General features: G+C 29.3%; 4 protein-coding genes across 16 annotated transcripts in view; 1 reads left to right on the top strand and 3 right to left on the bottom strand.

The window, feature by feature from the left end:
• The window catches only part of LOC114120678 (protein phosphatase 1 regulatory subunit 12A), a 138822-nt gene that overhangs the window by 106960 nt on the left and 14663 nt on the right, over window positions 1-17199 (bottom strand). For 9 of the 11 annotated variants that reach the window (XM_027982652.2, XM_027982655.2, XM_027982658.2 and 6 more), the window contains 7 exons: window positions 16902-17046; window positions 16423-16595; window positions 13093-13224; window positions 12926-13033; window positions 12741-12830; window positions 12476-12595; window positions 11461-11606 (listed from right to left, as the gene is read on the bottom strand). In XM_027982652.2, the coding sequence (XP_027838453.2) occupies window positions 12506-12595; window positions 12741-12830; window positions 12926-13033; window positions 13093-13224; window positions 16423-16595; window positions 16902-17046 (738 nt within the window). In that variant the 3' untranslated portion in view covers window positions 11461-11606; window positions 12476-12505. Of the gene's footprint in view, window positions 1-10934; window positions 11607-12475; window positions 12596-12740; window positions 12831-12925; window positions 13034-13092; window positions 13225-16422; window positions 16596-16901; window positions 17047-17199 lie in introns of those variants that run through there. The other 2 variants (XM_027982653.2, XM_050201872.1) reach the window with 2 other exon arrangements.
• On the bottom strand, window positions 226-4733 carry LOC114120686 (protein HBS1). Its single transcript, XM_050201873.1, is given in 12 exon segments — window positions 226-712; window positions 771-944; window positions 1003-1236; window positions 1296-1412; window positions 2219-2331; window positions 2399-2632; window positions 2692-2758; window positions 2761-2838; window positions 3213-3341; window positions 3425-3619; window positions 3683-3754; window positions 4420-4733. Coding segments are annotated over 12 exon segments (1920 nt in total). The 5' UTR covers window positions 4463-4733; the 3' UTR covers window positions 226-248.
• On the top strand, window positions 6507-9245 carry LOC114120684 (ras-related protein Rab-21). 3 transcript variants are annotated; one of them, XM_027982670.2, is made up of 5 exons: window positions 6507-6810; window positions 6965-7297; window positions 7418-7585; window positions 8692-8810; window positions 8876-9245. In XM_027982670.2, exons 2-5 carry the CDS (start codon window positions 7136-7138, stop codon window positions 9108-9110), a joined length of 684 nt encoding a protein of 227 aa, XP_027838471.2. In that variant the 5' UTR covers window positions 6507-6810; window positions 6965-7135; the 3' UTR covers window positions 9111-9245. The 3 variants fall into 3 exon arrangements, with proteins under 3 accessions (XP_027838471.2, XP_027838470.2, XP_027838472.2); XM_027982669.2 differs by having other exon boundaries at window positions 6507-6814; XM_027982671.2 differs by having other exon boundaries at window positions 6507-6898.
• Window positions 14897-16377, bottom strand: LOC126550409 (putative protein TPRXL). Its single transcript, XM_050201882.1, has 2 exons — window positions 15102-16377; window positions 14897-15041 (listed from the first exon to the last, which is right to left on the bottom strand). Exons 1-2 carry the CDS (start codon window positions 15567-15569, stop codon window positions 15018-15020), a joined length of 492 nt encoding a protein of 163 aa, XP_050057839.1. The 5' UTR covers window positions 15570-16377; the 3' UTR covers window positions 14897-15017.

The raw sequence follows: 17199 nt of genomic DNA, 5'->3' as shown, positions 1-17199 counted from the left end.
GTGATCACAAACACTATTGACTCTTATGTTTAGTGATTGTTTATGTGACTTAGCATTAGTCTCTAAAATAATTATATTCAAAAATTATGTATAATGTTTGATATTTATTTTCAATATTTTTTTAATTAATTAAATAACTCTAGTATTACTAGTACTTAATCGTTTAAAAAGTATCGACCAAATATTTCGTAATATAAAAATGAGTAGGTAGAATAAAACAATTAATTTTTCAACGTATATATTTTTATTTATTTATTAAAATTGACTTTAGTAACAAGACCAGCTGCTATAGTAGTACCACCAGACCGTAACATCACTCTACCCAATTGTCTGATGTCTGAATATACCTCTACACAAATTGGCCTCGATAAATTTATTTTGATAAGAGCATGAGTATTTTTCTTTATTATGCGAGGATTTTTCTTGATGACTTCACCAGTACTTTTATTTAACTCTGCTAAAAGTCTACTGATTACTGCTGATTCACATGCACTTTGATAGTGCAATACAACCTGATGCCCACGAACAATAGGAAAGTCCACATTAAATACAACCACTCGTGCTTCTATTACAGATGTTACTGGTATTGGAAGTGAAATGTCACTCAAAACACAACCAGAGTAAATAGTTTGTGCATCATAACCAGTAAGCGAAACACTGATAAAGTCCCCAGCTAATCCGATTGGCTGTGGTAATTCGTCTATTTCAATACCTGATAAAATTGATGAAATTATTTTCTTATCTAATAAAAAAAAAAAAAAAAAACTCACTTTTAATTTGTGCGACTTCTCCCTGAGGTTGTACCAAAACTTTATCACCAACTCTAATCTGTCCTGTTTCGACTCTCCCAACAATTGAAAACCCTGATCCCGAACTTTTGAAAACATCACTAATACATAATCTCAATGGTTTAGAAATTGCCCGCTCTGGTGGTTTAAATGAATCTAAAAACAAAAAACTTAATTATGTTTTGAAATATTTTTAATTTATAGAATTACTAACCAATGACATCCATTAAACAAGGACCATTATACCAATTGGTTAATAGTGATTCATTTGCTTTTGTGGCAAGATTTTCACCGCTTAATCCAGAGCATGGTACAAACGTAACATCAGATTCTTTGTAACCAGCCTGTTTCAAAAACAGTCCAAGTTTTGTTTTGATCTCCTCAAATCGTTCTTCAGACCAGTTGACAGTATCCATTTTGTTTACAGCAACTCCAAGTTGAGTTATTCCTGAGAATTATAAAAACATATCAAATTTTCTTATGCAAAATAATTTTTTTATCATTTACCTAGAGACCGTATTAAAAGGGCATGCTCTCGTGTTTGCCCTCCACTATCAAATCCAGTTTCAAATTCTCCTTTAGTTGCATCAACAACTAAAATAGTTGCATCAGCTTGAGATGCACCTGTAAAATTATTATACAGATGAAACAGTTTTAACTTAATTGCAATTCTCTTTTTCTTTTTGTTATCAAGTAAGAACTTACTACTTATATTAGTTTAATTAGTACAGTCAATGTCAAAGAAGCAAGTATCATTTAAAATATATATATTTTACATAATTTGAATAAGTTTAAGAGTTTCAGCTATAATGGTTCATCATTCAATCAATAAAATCAGTTAAGGGAAAAGCAAAATGAGTGATTTTAGACTTGTTTACGTATTATATAATTTGTTTATGATTCAAAAGAAGGATTTGGTGCATAAAATATTGTCTCTACAGAATTGCTGGAAATTGGTACTTATATCTCACAATAATTATATGGGACAATTAGTAATTATTAGGAATTTTAATTCTTAACTGACCAACTTTCTCACACAACTTGGATTTAAAAATTAACTTTATCCCATATATTGCACTCTCGATTATCCACGGAATAGAGTGACTTGGCCTCCACGGATAAGCAAATTCCGCAAAATTAAATTTAAACAAAAATGTTATAATTATATATATGTATTATTAAAAAAATTAAATCATATAATTTTTAATGGTATTTAAGGAAAATTAAATTAGAGAATGTTTTATTTTAGTTAAAACATTCATATAATTTCACAAAAATATTTTAAATTTTATTATTTTTGTATACATATAACATATATAAATCAATTCGCGGAAGACAACAAATAATCTGACCACAGATAATCGAGAGTACACTGTATCAATGAATAGACAGAAATAAAAGATGCACATAGAATTTTATTAATTTTTTACCTGTTATCATATTTGGTATAAAATCTTTATGACCAGGTGCGTCTAGCAAAGTGACATCTTTAGTTTTTGTTTCAAACTTCAAATGACCTACGTCCATTGTAATACCACGATTTCTATTATTACAAATATATTTTAAAATAAAACATCATATAATATATTATTTTTAAAATTAATATTAACCTTTCTTCAGCAGTTTCGTCCAATACCCAAGCAAAGAAAAAACTCTGTTTACCCAACTTTTTGCTTTCGTGCTCATACTTTTGTATGGTTCGCTGCTGTACATGTCCTAATTTATATAGCAAATGTCCCATTAAAGTGCTTTTTCCTGCATCGACATGACCTATTATAATTAAATAAAGTTGATCTTTGTGATTGGACGTTAATAATTCTTGATCATCTCTAACTTTGTTACTCCTGTAAAAAATTAATTAAATGTATATAACAATCATGTTAAGCTATTTGTATACTAATACTTGGGTGAATTTAATTTGCGATCTACACGTGGTGATCCTAAACGAGCATTTTGAGGAGATCGATTGCGGGTGTTGCTGCAGGTGAGCATATAGGTGTACTAAAAGGTGTTTGTTTAGGTGTGGCAATTAGGTTCTTATTTTTTGAACCTGAAAGTATGATTGTTAATAATTTTAATATTAAACATTTGATACATTCTATTATGAAAATGTGCAAACAAATAAATGACAAATTTACTTATAATAAAAAAGAATTTAAAATTACAAATATATCACATGTACGGGTTTTACATCGTTAGTATTTATTACTGGAATCAATTATATATTTGGAATGCATAAATATAAAACCACAAAATAATATAACATGTATAATATGTATATGATTAAGTATAGTATTATATGTCATGAAAGAATGTTTAATGTAATTAAAGTGTATTTAAAATTAATTACTTTAGTAATACAGTAAATACAGTAAACTGCAATTCTCTACTATATTATATAATATTAAAATATGTATGGTGTACCTGAAATTGATGTATTTCCAAAACCAACAATAATGTTATCTTTATTTTTTGATGAGGAAGCAATAACAACAGAAGGAGGCCTACTTAACCGTCCTTCAGCTGGTTGTTGATCCTTTACTTTTGTAGCACCTTCATGAATTTATTATACAATTATAAATATAATGAATACAAATAATTGAATGAATGTTCTGATGGAATAATATATAATTTACCAATTTTTGAATTTATTATTTGATCAACAGTTTTATCAATATCAAATTCATTATTAATCAAATGCCCTGCTACAACATCCTTGGCAAGTTCAAATCCCAAAACTTCTGTTATTTTTTGTAAACATGAGTTTACTTTGGCATCAGTTAAGTCTTGATCCGAGTCAAACTTGGATTTGTGATTAATTAAATAAATTGCTAAAATATTGTTTAAAATAAATAAAAACGAGAATAAATGTATGAAAGATAATAAATATTTACCATCACTTGGAGAAATACAGTCATCTTCAAATGAATGTGAATAATAATCATCATCATCGTCATAATATTCATCTGGAAATAATCACATAGGTAAGTACTAAAATATTGTTCTATGATTAAATACAATTAATTTTTACCCTTGAAATTTTAAAAATCATTAGTAATCTATACATTATTATAAATTACTAAAGTATGTTAAAAAAATGTTATTACTTGAAGAAATTTATTTCATAATATATACCACTTAAAGAATTTGCAATTGTTTTCTGTTTTCAAAAATATTAATATAGAATAAACAATTAATGGAGGCTATAAATAAATTAAATATAATGCATGTATAAAAATAAAATGTCATTAGTACTTTTAATTCTTGGGGGGACCACTTAATACATAGCTTTAACACCATACTACCAGAACTTTTCGAATATTGATGTAAGTAACAAAATGCTGAAATACATAAATAAAATTTTTTTTCTCCGATTTTACAGTGATACTCTACATCGTGAAATACATAAAATGCCTATATAAGATTTCTCAAGTACCTATATAAGCAAAAGTGTTTTTTAGGAGTTGATATTTTTACATCAAAATAATGATGAGCTCATAAAGTAAGTGGTCCCAAAGGTTTCCCTTAGAAAAAAATTCAAAGATTTGGTGATTGACTGTAAACGAGCACCAATTCCTGGGTAGAGGGTTTAAAAAACCTGACATTGTTCACTATCAAAATAAAGTTTTACCGTCGGAAAATTGCGTGGTCCGTACGTTCCTGTGGCGAGCCATTTTTTAACAGTCAGCAAACGACACCACACTCAGTATTTTTGACTCGCAACCGCGTTGTACACTGCGTACGTTGAACCCGTAAGGTGTGTTATGCTAGTAGTCTTCGTTGTTACTAAATAGACTAACATTTGAAAAGGGAATGTTTCTTATTTTACGCTGAATTTAATCGATATGATAGAAAATAGTACGAGTGTTTTGATTTCGCACTTTTGCAGACTTAGTTCAAAGGCAGAGCTTGATTGTGTTATCAGATAAAAGCATTACACTACAAGTCTATCCAAACACATGTATAATATAATATATATATATATTATATCTGTGCCTACAACAACACTGTTAACAGCACAGAATAATAATAATATGCTAAAAAAGTTACGCTGTGATAGTAGCAATTGGCAAAGAGCAGCAGGTAATCGTCTACAAAAATTATGTGGAAACTAGAAACTAATATGTAAAAAGGTTCTTTCTCGTGTGGGTTTCCACAGGAGAAAAAAATTCGACTATTTGTATAAAACTGTCTAAAATAGCCACTTCTCTGCAAAAAACCAAATATGATAATACCTATATATAGTTATATGACTGATTAATATTATTTTAATTTTCTTGTATTAACACCAACGTTAAAATGCTTACTTCTTTAAATCCATAAATACTCTCTTTTTTTACTGATGGTTATTAATTTATTTTTTTTATTTACCAGTACCTATATGGCTATATAGTATTACAATTTACAAGTATCAGTAAACCTAATACTATTTTTACGTCCTTTGATAATTATATTAATTTATTCATCGGTATGATAGCTATGAAAATATATTTTACTGATACTTTTTTAATTTTGGTATTAGAGAGTATTTAGGTAAATTGCATATTATTATAGTACCTACATAAAAAAAAGAAAAAAATTTATTTGTATATTAGGTACTAAGGTACCTATTGTAGGGGATAATTAATATTTAATTTAACCACTAATTATTTCAGAAAACACTATCGTTTTTAAAGATACATATTTTAAATAATTTTAATTACGAAAAATATTTTAAAATTAAACTTTTTATTTAAAAAAATGTTTTTGGCTAAGTTAAAATTCTTGAAAATTCAATACAAAGTTCCCCAAGAGTTAATCTTATAACTCATAAGTTATTGTAGTAATGGTGATTCAAAAATTATAAAAATACATTGGCACGCTTTTTTTACATAACACTATAATATTATTTGCAAATTATATTTTGTTGTTAAAAATTTATAAAAAATTTTGTAAAAGTAGTTGAAAATTGTAAATTGAATACAAAATTTTCATAAGTTTTACGTTGACCAATAAAAAAAAATTATTTTAAGTTTAAATTTGTACGAAATCAAAAATTTAAAGGATAATTTTAATAATTTTAGATTTTTGTCATAGTGAAGGATTACTAGTCGGTACTCAGTAATCGTCGAAACTTGAAACATACACCAGTTTTTTAAATCGGCATTTTTTATGATAAATGGACATTTCCCCCGGGCATTTCAGTCAATTCACCGATTGGCTCGAATATCAAATAGAATATCGAACAAATATTTCTACAAATAAAACGTACGATTTCAATTTATACAGATTGACAGTTGACACCAGAACAATTATTATTCTGTAGTACTATGTATAGGACTCGGAAAGATAATGATCCAATTATATTATATATTAAAAAATAATAATAATATATTAATAGGTACGTCAGTCAGTGGTCTCGATTCCTGAATATTATTATAACAGACTGTAATATTATTGTTTATTAAAATCATTGTTTAATCCGTCCAGAATCCAGATTTTTTAGTATTTTACGAGGTCAACGCGTCGGAGACATTCGACTCGTTCGAGACAAAGTGACCGACGGGCGACGAAGCGATTACATCACAGTGGCGAGTACCTTGGCACCTTGCACCAGCTGTCCGGTCACAACTACAACATAATGATAATGATAATAATGATGATGATGATGATGATAATAATAATAATACAATGACAAGTGTCTGTGGGCGCTCTGATAACGTATAATACACTTATATTGCTTATAAACACTACTTATATACAGATATATAAACTTCGTATAATGATAATTATTGATGTTGTTTATAATAATAATAATAATATAAAAATAATCATTAATCGCCGATAGGTGTACACTTCTCGGTTTTCACTTTTTAACGTTTGACACTTTTGTGGCGTAGACACTTGTTCACGACGACAGTGCGTGTTGAACGGCTTAGACGTACCACAGATTTTGTTTAACGCGTTGTACGATCGAACGGACGGGGTTTACACCTACGAAACGGCAGTTCTCGTGCGATCGTCGTCTGTAAAAACGAGTGAAGTAGGTACGCCGAAAACTGTATTATACAAAAAAATAATATTGACAATAATCGTCGACCATAATACCGAGTGCATCTTACTCGTGTGCGGTACACACCGCCCTCTTGTCACTTGAATCCATGTAAATTACGTATTTTTTTTTTTTGTTTGTTTAGTTATATAACTACACAGGTAATAATATATAACATCGTAATCGGACACCAGTACCGCCTTCACCGTGCGACACCTAACTACTGTAAGTTTTGTGTGGGCGCCCCCCGTGCGAGTGTATTGTGCACTCAAATGTAATACATACCACGGGGACCAAGATTTAGAACATCGCTGAGATGGACGAGTCGGCAGACGGTCTATCCCCGACTGGCGGCGGCAGGACGAGTGCGCAGAGCTTCAAAGTGGTTCTGTTGGGCGAAGGGTGCGTGGGCAAAACGTCACTGGTGCTCCGGTACACCGAAGACAAGTTCAACGACAAACACGTTAGCACGCTACAGGTAGGGTTCGACATTCGTTGACGAAACATAGTTCGTTTGGCCGATGTGCCGGCAACGCTGTTATAATATTATAATATTGCTTGAGACCCTGTGTGTAATAATGTCCTCTGATTGGTACAGGCGTCTTTTGTCAAGAAAAAGCTCAACCTCAATGGACGGAGAATAAACCTGTCGATATGGGATACAGCCGGACAAGAACGGTTTCATGCCCTGGGACCGATTTACTATCGAATGTCTAATGGTGCAATACTGGTTTATGACATCACTGATGAAGATTCATTCCAAAAAGTAATAACACTTTTTATTCAAATGCTGTAGGTATTATCTAATATCCATTGTAGTGTCTATTTAGTTATTCATAAGTTATATTTTATTAATATTTGAAAGATACATGGTTGTATAGGAAGCAGAACAGGTAGTTTTTAAAAAACCTTGAAAATTAAAGGTCTTAAATCATATGCAAAAAACTGATAAATTTTTTCCTTGATTTCCTTAATTGATATTTTTTTTTGCATATTTTAGTCATTAATAATTATTGAGTACAATAAATATTAAGCTATTATAAAATTATATCTATCCCACAAGTTTATGACACAAAATCCACTCATGAAATTGTCTTTTCAAGTGGGATTTTTTTGTTGAATTACAATATTAACAACCATCAAACTCAGGAAACAAATACAAATTAATTTGGCTACCTAACATTGATAGTATTCCGATATAATATTTATCTTATGTAACTCTTTTATTATTTTATTAAATCATAGATATAGTTTTAGTATTTTCATATTCATATATTATTAATTTATCATAGAATAAAATTTACCTACTATTTCATATTTGTGACGATATTAAATACCTAAAAATTGTAGGTAGAAAACCTGACTATCTGTTTGCTGTTGTATTACATGGTAAATAATAAAAAAGTTTTAGTAGTTATTAAGTATAATTTGCTCAGCTACTAAATAATCAGGATATCAAAAAAAAAAATGAACTCATAATTTGGAATTTATACAAGTAGAATCATGATAACATTGTAATAACGATAACATTTTTTTACAACACCCAGTGTAATATTTATAATTTATAATTATTAATTTAAAAATAAAAATGTATAAATCATGATTTTACTTTACTGGTTGAAATTCCAAATTATGAGTTCATTTTTTTTTTAATACGTGATTATCTTAGCAGTCCACCAAATTACCCATATCTTACAATAAAAATAATTTCATGACAACATATTGCAATACATGTTTACAGAAATAAACGATTATAGACTATAGGTATCGATATAATATTTTCATGTAAAAATTATATACTAATTGTTAGTAAATTTTTTTGGTATCATTTTACAGTGAATTTATATAAACTAATTTATGTATGGTTTTTAGGTGAAAAATTGGATTAAAGAATTAAAGAAAATGTTAGGAAGTGAAATTTGCCTTGTTATTGCTGGAAACAAAATTGATTTAGAAAAAGATCGTACAGTTTCAGTAGAAGACGCAGAAAAGTAATATTAATGAACATTTTAAAAGCTTGATAAAAGAAATTGATTTTAAATCATGTAATTTTTAGTTATGCCAGTTCAGTTGGTGCTGTACATTTTCATACGTCAGCCAAATTGAATTCAGGTATTGAAGAAATATTTTTGAGTTTGTGTCGTATGATGATTGAAAAAGCTGATCAACAAATTGCTGATAATTTAGTCACATTAAATCGATCAGGAAGCACAAGAAGAAGAACAATAATAATTGATGATGAAGACGATGTGTCTTCCAAAGAACCGTCACGTTGGTGTTGTAGTAGTTAATTGCTTTTTGCCTTTTTAAATATGGTTTAAAGATACCAATTTTATGTTTATATATATATAATTTTTTTTGAGAAACAGTTTTGTTCGTGATATTTTTAACTTTTTAAAAAAAATTATATTTTTATATTAGTTTAATTGCTTATTAATGATTTATTTATTATTAATTGATTTTATAAATCATTGATTAAATCATTCTCATACTATTACTTGTAGGTTAATTGCAGTACATAATTTTTTAAACGTTGTCGCTTAAATATTTGTTTTAGTCCAAGTTAGGATCTTAATTATTATTCATTGTTAATTTAATGTGATTGACAGCTGAAGGTCCTTAACACATTGGCGAACAGTGAGGAGTATTGATAAATATTGTAAGATTTTTAAATAAATCAATGTTCCAGTACTGCTATAGCAGGGGTGTTCCATTACATCAAATATTTGATGTGCACGTTTTAGCAGTTTATTGAAGTGACAGCATTAAGTATTAACCAACTCTGAAATATTATAAACTCGTAACAAAATATTCTAATAACCATACAAATAGAATATAAATAAAATAGTTTTCCTCGTGATATCAAGGTTTTCCTTAACTATACTAAAATATTTTTATAATAATAAAAACTGTAAACTAACAAATATTTTAGCTATGTAATTTATTCATTGATCTTGTGCCAATTTTCAAAACATGTACCAGCATAGAGTGGTACAAAAAATGCTTTATACTGCATATGTGTATGTTTCCTTTTATTTTTGGTACATTCTTTTCCTAACAATTTTTAAAATACACGCTTTTTTTTAAAGTTTCTGAGTACTGGTATAGATTCTTGATAATGGTTATTTTCTGGTACTGATATAAAATCTTCTTTTTCTTGTTTAAATAATTCAGTTGTTGTGGTAGGGGCGAAATTTGCAAACAATTTATATGTACATTTTATTGTTGTATGTTATAATACCGATAACGGATAAAACACATTTATTATTATCAACGGTAGAATACCATGGGTACAAATTATGGTCTGAATATAATTATTAAGGAAAATAATGTAATTTTATGTTATATATAACATTTATAAATCAAATAAAAATTTATAACATGATTATTGATTATTTTAGAAAAATGATATCTGTTGTATTTTGCAATGTCCAATTGTCGCCGCATGCTGTACAGGGACAGTACAAGTCTTTCATATTATTGAAAATGCCATTATTATATTAAAGTGTAGTGTCTCTTGGTTATAGTGTACATATTCAAAAACTGTCAATGTGTTGAAAGACTATATAGGAAAATTGATTTTACCACATTTATGACCGTATTGTTAACAGAAGTTGATAATTGGGTGTTTTTTTTTTTAAAAAAAAAAATATACTCGACATGAGACCATTTTAGTAGGTAAGGTGTTGACACCTATTCTAATAATATAAATTTAATGGTTTTTACATAGATCATATAGATCATATGATCTAAGGGTTTTTACTATTCAGTAGTACAAGATATCAATATTTCCAATTTAAATATATGTAATTTTATTGACTGAATACTTGGGCTTTAATAAGGATACATAAGTTTACATCTAGTAGTGAACAACGTGTTAAATATTCTGCAACAATTATTTTAATACTATGTAATAAGTATTTTGAAAATTATTTAAGTATTAGCTTAAGGAGTTTTTTACCAAAGTACAAAACTGTAAAAGATAACGTACAGTATGTATAGTAATATATTATTATTATTATTATTGAACTTTCCTTCTATCAGATATCTTACAACACACATATTTATTATTTTCATGGTTTATGTATGTGTGTAATGGAAAAAATAAACAGGTATAACAGAATAAAAACAAAATATATATTTAAACATTTTTAAATGCGGTCAATTATCTTTTTTTTTTTTTAATTTTCATTGTATACCAAAATAAACATCCGCATACAACAGAACAACAAAATACATAATTATATAAAATAGTATACACGAGGAAAAATGGTATGTAATATATACATTAAAATATTAATTAATTTGTATTTATATAATTTAAAAAAAAAAAAAATAATAAAATTTTTTTAATCTAGGTAATAAAAATTTATGAAATTTGGGTTAGTTGTTTACAAGATCACTATTTTTATTTAACCATTGCATATATTATAACAAATACAAAATATATATCAGATCTGTTCAGTAGCGAATAATAATAAAAAAAAAAAAAACAAGTATGATACAATTACAATAATATATAAGTACGAATTTATTATAAAAATAGCTTCTAGACAAAATTAATTAATACTGAATGCTAAATATATATATATATATATATATATATACATATATATATATATGTTTATGATATGAATAAAAGCAGTTATTTTGTAGGTATTTTATATTTAAATTAATTAGTCTAAGAAAAAAAAGTATCACTATTTTGAAAGTTTACTTATTACTCGAATCAAAGCACCATTCTCGTCTTTTAACCTCTGATTTTCTTGGCGTAACTGTTCCATTTGCTGTAAAATTGAACAATATTAATCATAAAAAAAAAAATTATCATAAACAAATTCTGAATATTTAAAGAAAATCAAAATAAGCGTTCTACAGTACAACATAAAAATTGTTAAGTTGAGCAATAATCAAGCTTATGTTGGTAGGTATATATTAATAAATGCAAATTTTGCATTTCTAACTGCTACGCATTGAATTGATTAAGCATATTTATTTTAAAATGTTTCAATGTGAGAACAAAACACAATAATAAGCTAAAAATTTAAATTTAAAATGAAAAATACGTAAACAAAAATTAAGTTAAACAAATAATGTTTTGAAAATAACTACATTTTGTTTATTATTATAATATAATTTTTAACACTTTTAAAAATGAGATAATAATAAGTTAATATTAGAAAATATGGAGACAAATTCAAACTGGCACATGATGTTTCAGTAATACACAACATAACGTACAAATGTACAATAGAGCAAATTTTTGTATGGAAAAATCTTATTTGTGTCGAGAGTTTCAATAATATGGTGAATTGGTCTATTAGATTAGGAATATTATCCAGAGAATTTCATCGTCATTTATTGAAAATTGAATTTTAAATTATGCTATATGAGTTATATAAATTTTTATGTAGGATAACTCAATTAGAATAACAAATAACAAAACTCATAACAAGACATTTTTTGGTAGAATAAGCTAAACAAATGGGCAGAGTATTAGTGTTAATTATTGAAAAATTCAAACAAGTTTTATATACATTTGATAGAATGAAAATTAATTGATTAGTAGACCAACTGGAATGGGAATTTATAAACACACTGATCATAAAAACAGCACACAATCATGACAATTTAATGTCGCACTTTATCTACATACATAAAAAAAAAAAATGAAGTGTTCGCATTATCAGGTATGAGTAAGTTTAGAAACGACTCTGGTAAGGGCTCTGTTCTCAGTTCGGAGCCGTTCATTTTCTGCTTTCAACTTTTGCAATTGCTAGATAACATAAACTCAAGTGTAAGCTCTAAACATTTTCTAGCACAAATAGCAACATTGATAATAAGTCTACTTTAATTGTAGACAGGGCTAGACATTTAATTTTACTTTAGTTCTCGTCAAAAAAAATAAAACACATAATTACTTTGAGTTCTTCTTCCATCTCGGACAGTTTTCTCTCCATAGCTCGCCTTTCACGTTTTTCCGTTTCCGATAATGTCGTGCTTTTTCCAGCCTAAAACATTCAATTAATCGTCAACATAAAATAAATCACAATTCACAGCTAAGATTCGTTTGCAATTGTAAATACTAAATAATAATGTTTCTTACATTGGTAGACTGTTTTTCTATAGTAATCTTGGCTTCTAGTAGGTCTTCCTCAGTCTTTTGTAACTGTCGCCTCAATCGTTCGTTATCAACGACTACTTCTTCGTACAACTAAATCGATACGGAATAATGAACAAACATGAAATAGTGTAAACGCGACGAGTACTCACAGCTTTATAATCGATTTCGCCGTTTTCTGAGCACGGACCGGGAGAATTTGCAGCGCTACTGGGTTTACTGTCTTGTGATGACGATATTGAACAGAGCCGCGACGTCGGACTCGACTTAGTATCTCCGCCACTCTGAAACCAATAAGAAACTAAGTAACAACAGTGAAATTAATACACGTTGCGTAAAATGCTAATAACAATGACACATGACCACCGTTCGATGGTGCTTTTGGGTTTTCTTAAAAGGGTGGGAATCATAAGCGCTTACAGACACTTTTCTAGGTAGGGTGGGGAGCAATCTTCAATACTTCTACCAATATGTCTAAGTATATAATAATATCATGTAAAAATATTGCCACGTCGCATGGCGGAGTTTAAAATGATTTTTTTTAAAAAAAATAAATTATTATTATTTTTAAATAGTGTCGTTTACCAAAATCGATAAAATGAAAAAACTACACAAGTTTAAATACAATACGCAATAATTATCCGATGATGATCTTCTACTGTACTACTAACTGTAGAACTACTTTTACTGTACAACGTAATTTTCATATTTTTAAATGTTTAAATACAATACAATATCCGTATGTGTTGTCTCCATCTTACACACGTACGACATAGACAAAACACGTTTACGCAGTTTGAGTATAACTCGATCAATTTTGGTTCTAGAGTAAATATACCTATTAAAAAATTGAATTGTGACAATATTTCTGAAGGCAAGCCGCTGCGTTTTTTCCATTATTCCCAATACAACGTCCATTATATCGTTAAGAAATAGTGAAAATGTCAACATTTTTAAATGACCTTTAATTTTTTTAAATTAAAATTTTAAAAAGAAAACAGCGTCTTTCCCTCAGAAATATTGTCACAATTTAATTTTATAATAGATATATTTACTCTAGAACAAATTGAACGAGTTATATTGCGTTTTGTCTGTCGTACGTAAGACGGAGACAATACATGTGGGTACGATGTCCTCTTAACAGTGTATTATTTGTAGTCATACTACAACTAACAAGTGACGAAATCAGAAATCTTTATTTGTTTGATTTTTAATTTAAGAAAGTACTACAATGGTTTCATACCTATGAAAATACACACGATTATTTCATACTAATAATTACAATTTTTATTATATCAAAATTAATATTCAACATACAACTTTATATCTAATGATTTTGATTTAGTACATTTATTTGTTAGATAAAAAACAACCAACTATAAATATTTGATTAGACTTTACTTTTAATTACAAATCCAGTTCAATAATAATTGTAATTAATTGAATATAATTAATTTAGTTTCATTTAAGCAATAAAAACTATTTTTTTTTTTTATTTTATTGGACATTTTTATTTAACCAAGTTTTTAAGATTATCCACAAGTAATTAAAAAAAAAAAATGTATTTTCCCATTATTCATTAATTTCAAGATATAAATAAAAGTAATACCTAATCAGGAAACCAGGTCAGTTGGATTACTTATGTAAATTTAAAATTGGAAATTTATAACTAATGTCTATTACAATATGGCTAAACCATAATAATTATTATGAAAATTACGTTTAGGTACTAAAGACGATTGCAATCCATAAACGTATCAATACATAAACTGCGCATCCCCTTTCCTCTATACTATGTTTCAAATTATTAAGTTAAGAGCCAACATTGTTAGTAAGAGATAGTTAATACCTGTCACCTGTGGATATGATGGGACCTAAATGTATGCTATAATTTCTCCGTAATCCAGCACTGGTTATAGTCCAACTATAGGATCATACATTCACGCGTAACAAAATGAAAACTGAAAACTAGATCATAGTAGATCAATCGTAATATTATAATGGTGTTGATTTTTTTTCTGTGATTGGTGGAAGTGAAAAAATCGGTTTTTCTTTTAATTTAACTGTTAATGTATATTTAATCAGTAATACACAAATCATCCTAAAACCACACAAACACACTTTACTATATTATTATCCCGCACGTTTAGCTCTCGCTTACCGCGTATCCCTCGGATCCATAGCTCTTACTAGAAGCCAATGATGTGGACGAGTCAAATCTGGACAGCGGACTTTGGTAGTAGTTTCGTTTGAGTGAAGCATGAGGGAGTCGGGACGATTTAGAAACGTGTGAATTGCGGGAAGACGGGGAGGCGAGTGAGTGGATCGATGACGACGGGGACGCAGTCCGGCCGGAATACGACGAAAAACTGGGAGACGATGACGACGGGGTTATGGTCAAGCCACCGTACCCGGAAGCGGTGCCGCCATAGGTGGACGTGGAATATGAAGGAATGGTGGACGAGTAGGACGAAGTGCCTAGATAGGGGGCGGACAGGCCCAAGGACGAGTACATGGCATTATTCCGGGACGGAGAACTGTAAACACTCCTAGGCCTGGCGTAAGACGAAGATGATGATGACGAGGACGACGGTCGGGATTTTCGGATATTGTTAGTGTAAGAGCTCATGGCGGATCTGTGAGATGAGACACGGCTGCGCGGGACTTGTTCACCGGCGGACAACGTGCGACGAATAGAACTAAAGTCTGAAATCACTGCATCCGTGGCAAACACTGGCGCAGAGCAAATAAACGACGTGTCGCGTGGAGCCGAGGCCGCCGTATATATAGTGACCGTGATCTATTTTCGGTCTAATGAAAAAGCCCGGTTTAAAAAACGTGCCCTTAGCTGCGGTGTGTACTACGCGGTAAATTATTATACGATTATTGTTGTGGACGTTTACGATGCACGACACCAAACTTTCGAGTGAGTGAGTGGAAGGGTCCGCTGTGACCAATGGACGACAAAGTGTGGCCGCGGCGTATACGGGGTAATAATAAAAACTTTTATTTTAGAAATCGCGCATGTATTGTGTTTTTAATTCGTTTAATACGGGTTTGATTTGACGGAAGCCAAGTTTAAAATAAAAATAGAATTTTACTACGGAGAACATTAGCTGAATCGAAAATAGAATTGCATACATATGTATGCAATAGAGAAGGCGTTATTTGACATAGGACTGACTTATTGTAGCCGTTCTAAATAAATGATTGAAGGAAAACTTAAAGTTGCCAAAAATATCAAACGACACATTACTCATTAGTCAAACTTTTCACCGTACATCCAAAAACAATAATTGGAAAAACCCCAATTTTTAAGTATTAAAATAATAATTTTTTTTTTTTGCTTCATTAAGCTTGTTCTACATATATGACTGCTGTTATGATACTGACACAAAAACACTTTATTTATAATAATATAACGACCAAAGTGCTATCCTATAGCTTATAGCAATAGGAATACAAATTTATAAAAATTTTACCTCTCCGATACTATCATCGGTACCGCCACAAGAAGAGGTATCTTGTCTGTCTGGATCAATTTCATCCAAATCAACGTGAACTACACCGGTAGATCTTCGTTTTGGCCTCTTCCTTCTTTGTATAACTGCTTGAGTGGCTTGATGATTGCGGATTTCATTTTCTTTATCTTGATCTGTATAAAAAGAAAAACATGAGTACCTATATTACACCTAAAAAATTAAAATATAATTCTATCAAATATTAAACTATAAAGGGAACTGTAAAAATAGAATTCGAGTAGGTATGTGACTATAAACTCAATATACATTTAATACATTATTTACACTTAATATGTGTATTCAATTAAGTAGCTACGAAGTTAGAAAACAAAGATAATGACGAGTTGGATATTGGCCAGAATTTACATTCAATATTTATATATATATACACGATACCACAATGACGTCAATTAGAAGTCATGTAAACTTAACAAAATCACCTTTATCGTCAATTTCTTTAGGTGAAGGACGTCTTAATGGTAACGTGACAGTTGTGTCTGCACTAGCATCAGGAGATGACGGAATGTGTGACTTTGTTGGAGGTTTGGGAACGGCTTCATTAGATCGGGCATCTTCAAGTAAAAACTGTAAAAATTAAAGGCAGCCATATAAACATGTAATTAAAAATACCTAAGAAAATAAAATAAAATTAAGAACAGAATCACACCAACACAGTGCAAGGTACGTTGTTAGACATAGCAAAAAACAATACAACTCTAGAACATTTTAAACCATCAC

The sequence above is a fragment of the Aphis gossypii genome, chromosome 2, assembly GCF_020184175.1.
Source record: "Aphis gossypii isolate Hap1 chromosome 2, ASM2018417v2, whole genome shotgun sequence".
Classification (NCBI taxonomy): Eukaryota; Metazoa; Arthropoda; class Insecta; order Hemiptera; family Aphididae; genus Aphis; species Aphis gossypii.
Note: the sequence above shows the minus strand (reverse complement) of the source record. Positions and strands in the feature narration are given on the sequence as shown.

Coding starts and splice junctions, on each gene's coding strand:
- LOC114120684 (XM_027982670.2), top strand. CDS start 7,136: ATGGACGAGTCGGCAGACGGTCTATCCCCGACTGGCGGCGGCAGGACG. Junction 7,298..7,417: donor AACACGTTAGCACGCTACAG/GTAGGGTTCGAC, acceptor TGATTGGTACAG/GCGTCTTTTGTCAAGAAAAA. Junction 7,586..8,691: donor ATGAAGATTCATTCCAAAAA/GTAATAACACTT, acceptor TATGGTTTTTAG/GTGAAAAATTGGATTAAAGA.
- LOC126550409 (XM_050201882.1), bottom strand. CDS start 15,569: ATGAGCTCTTACACTAACAATATCCGAAAATCCCGACCGTCGTCCTCG. Junction 15,042..15,101: donor ATGGATCCGAGGGATACGCG/GTAAGCGAGAGC, acceptor GTGTGGTTTTAG/GATGATTTGTGTATTACTGA.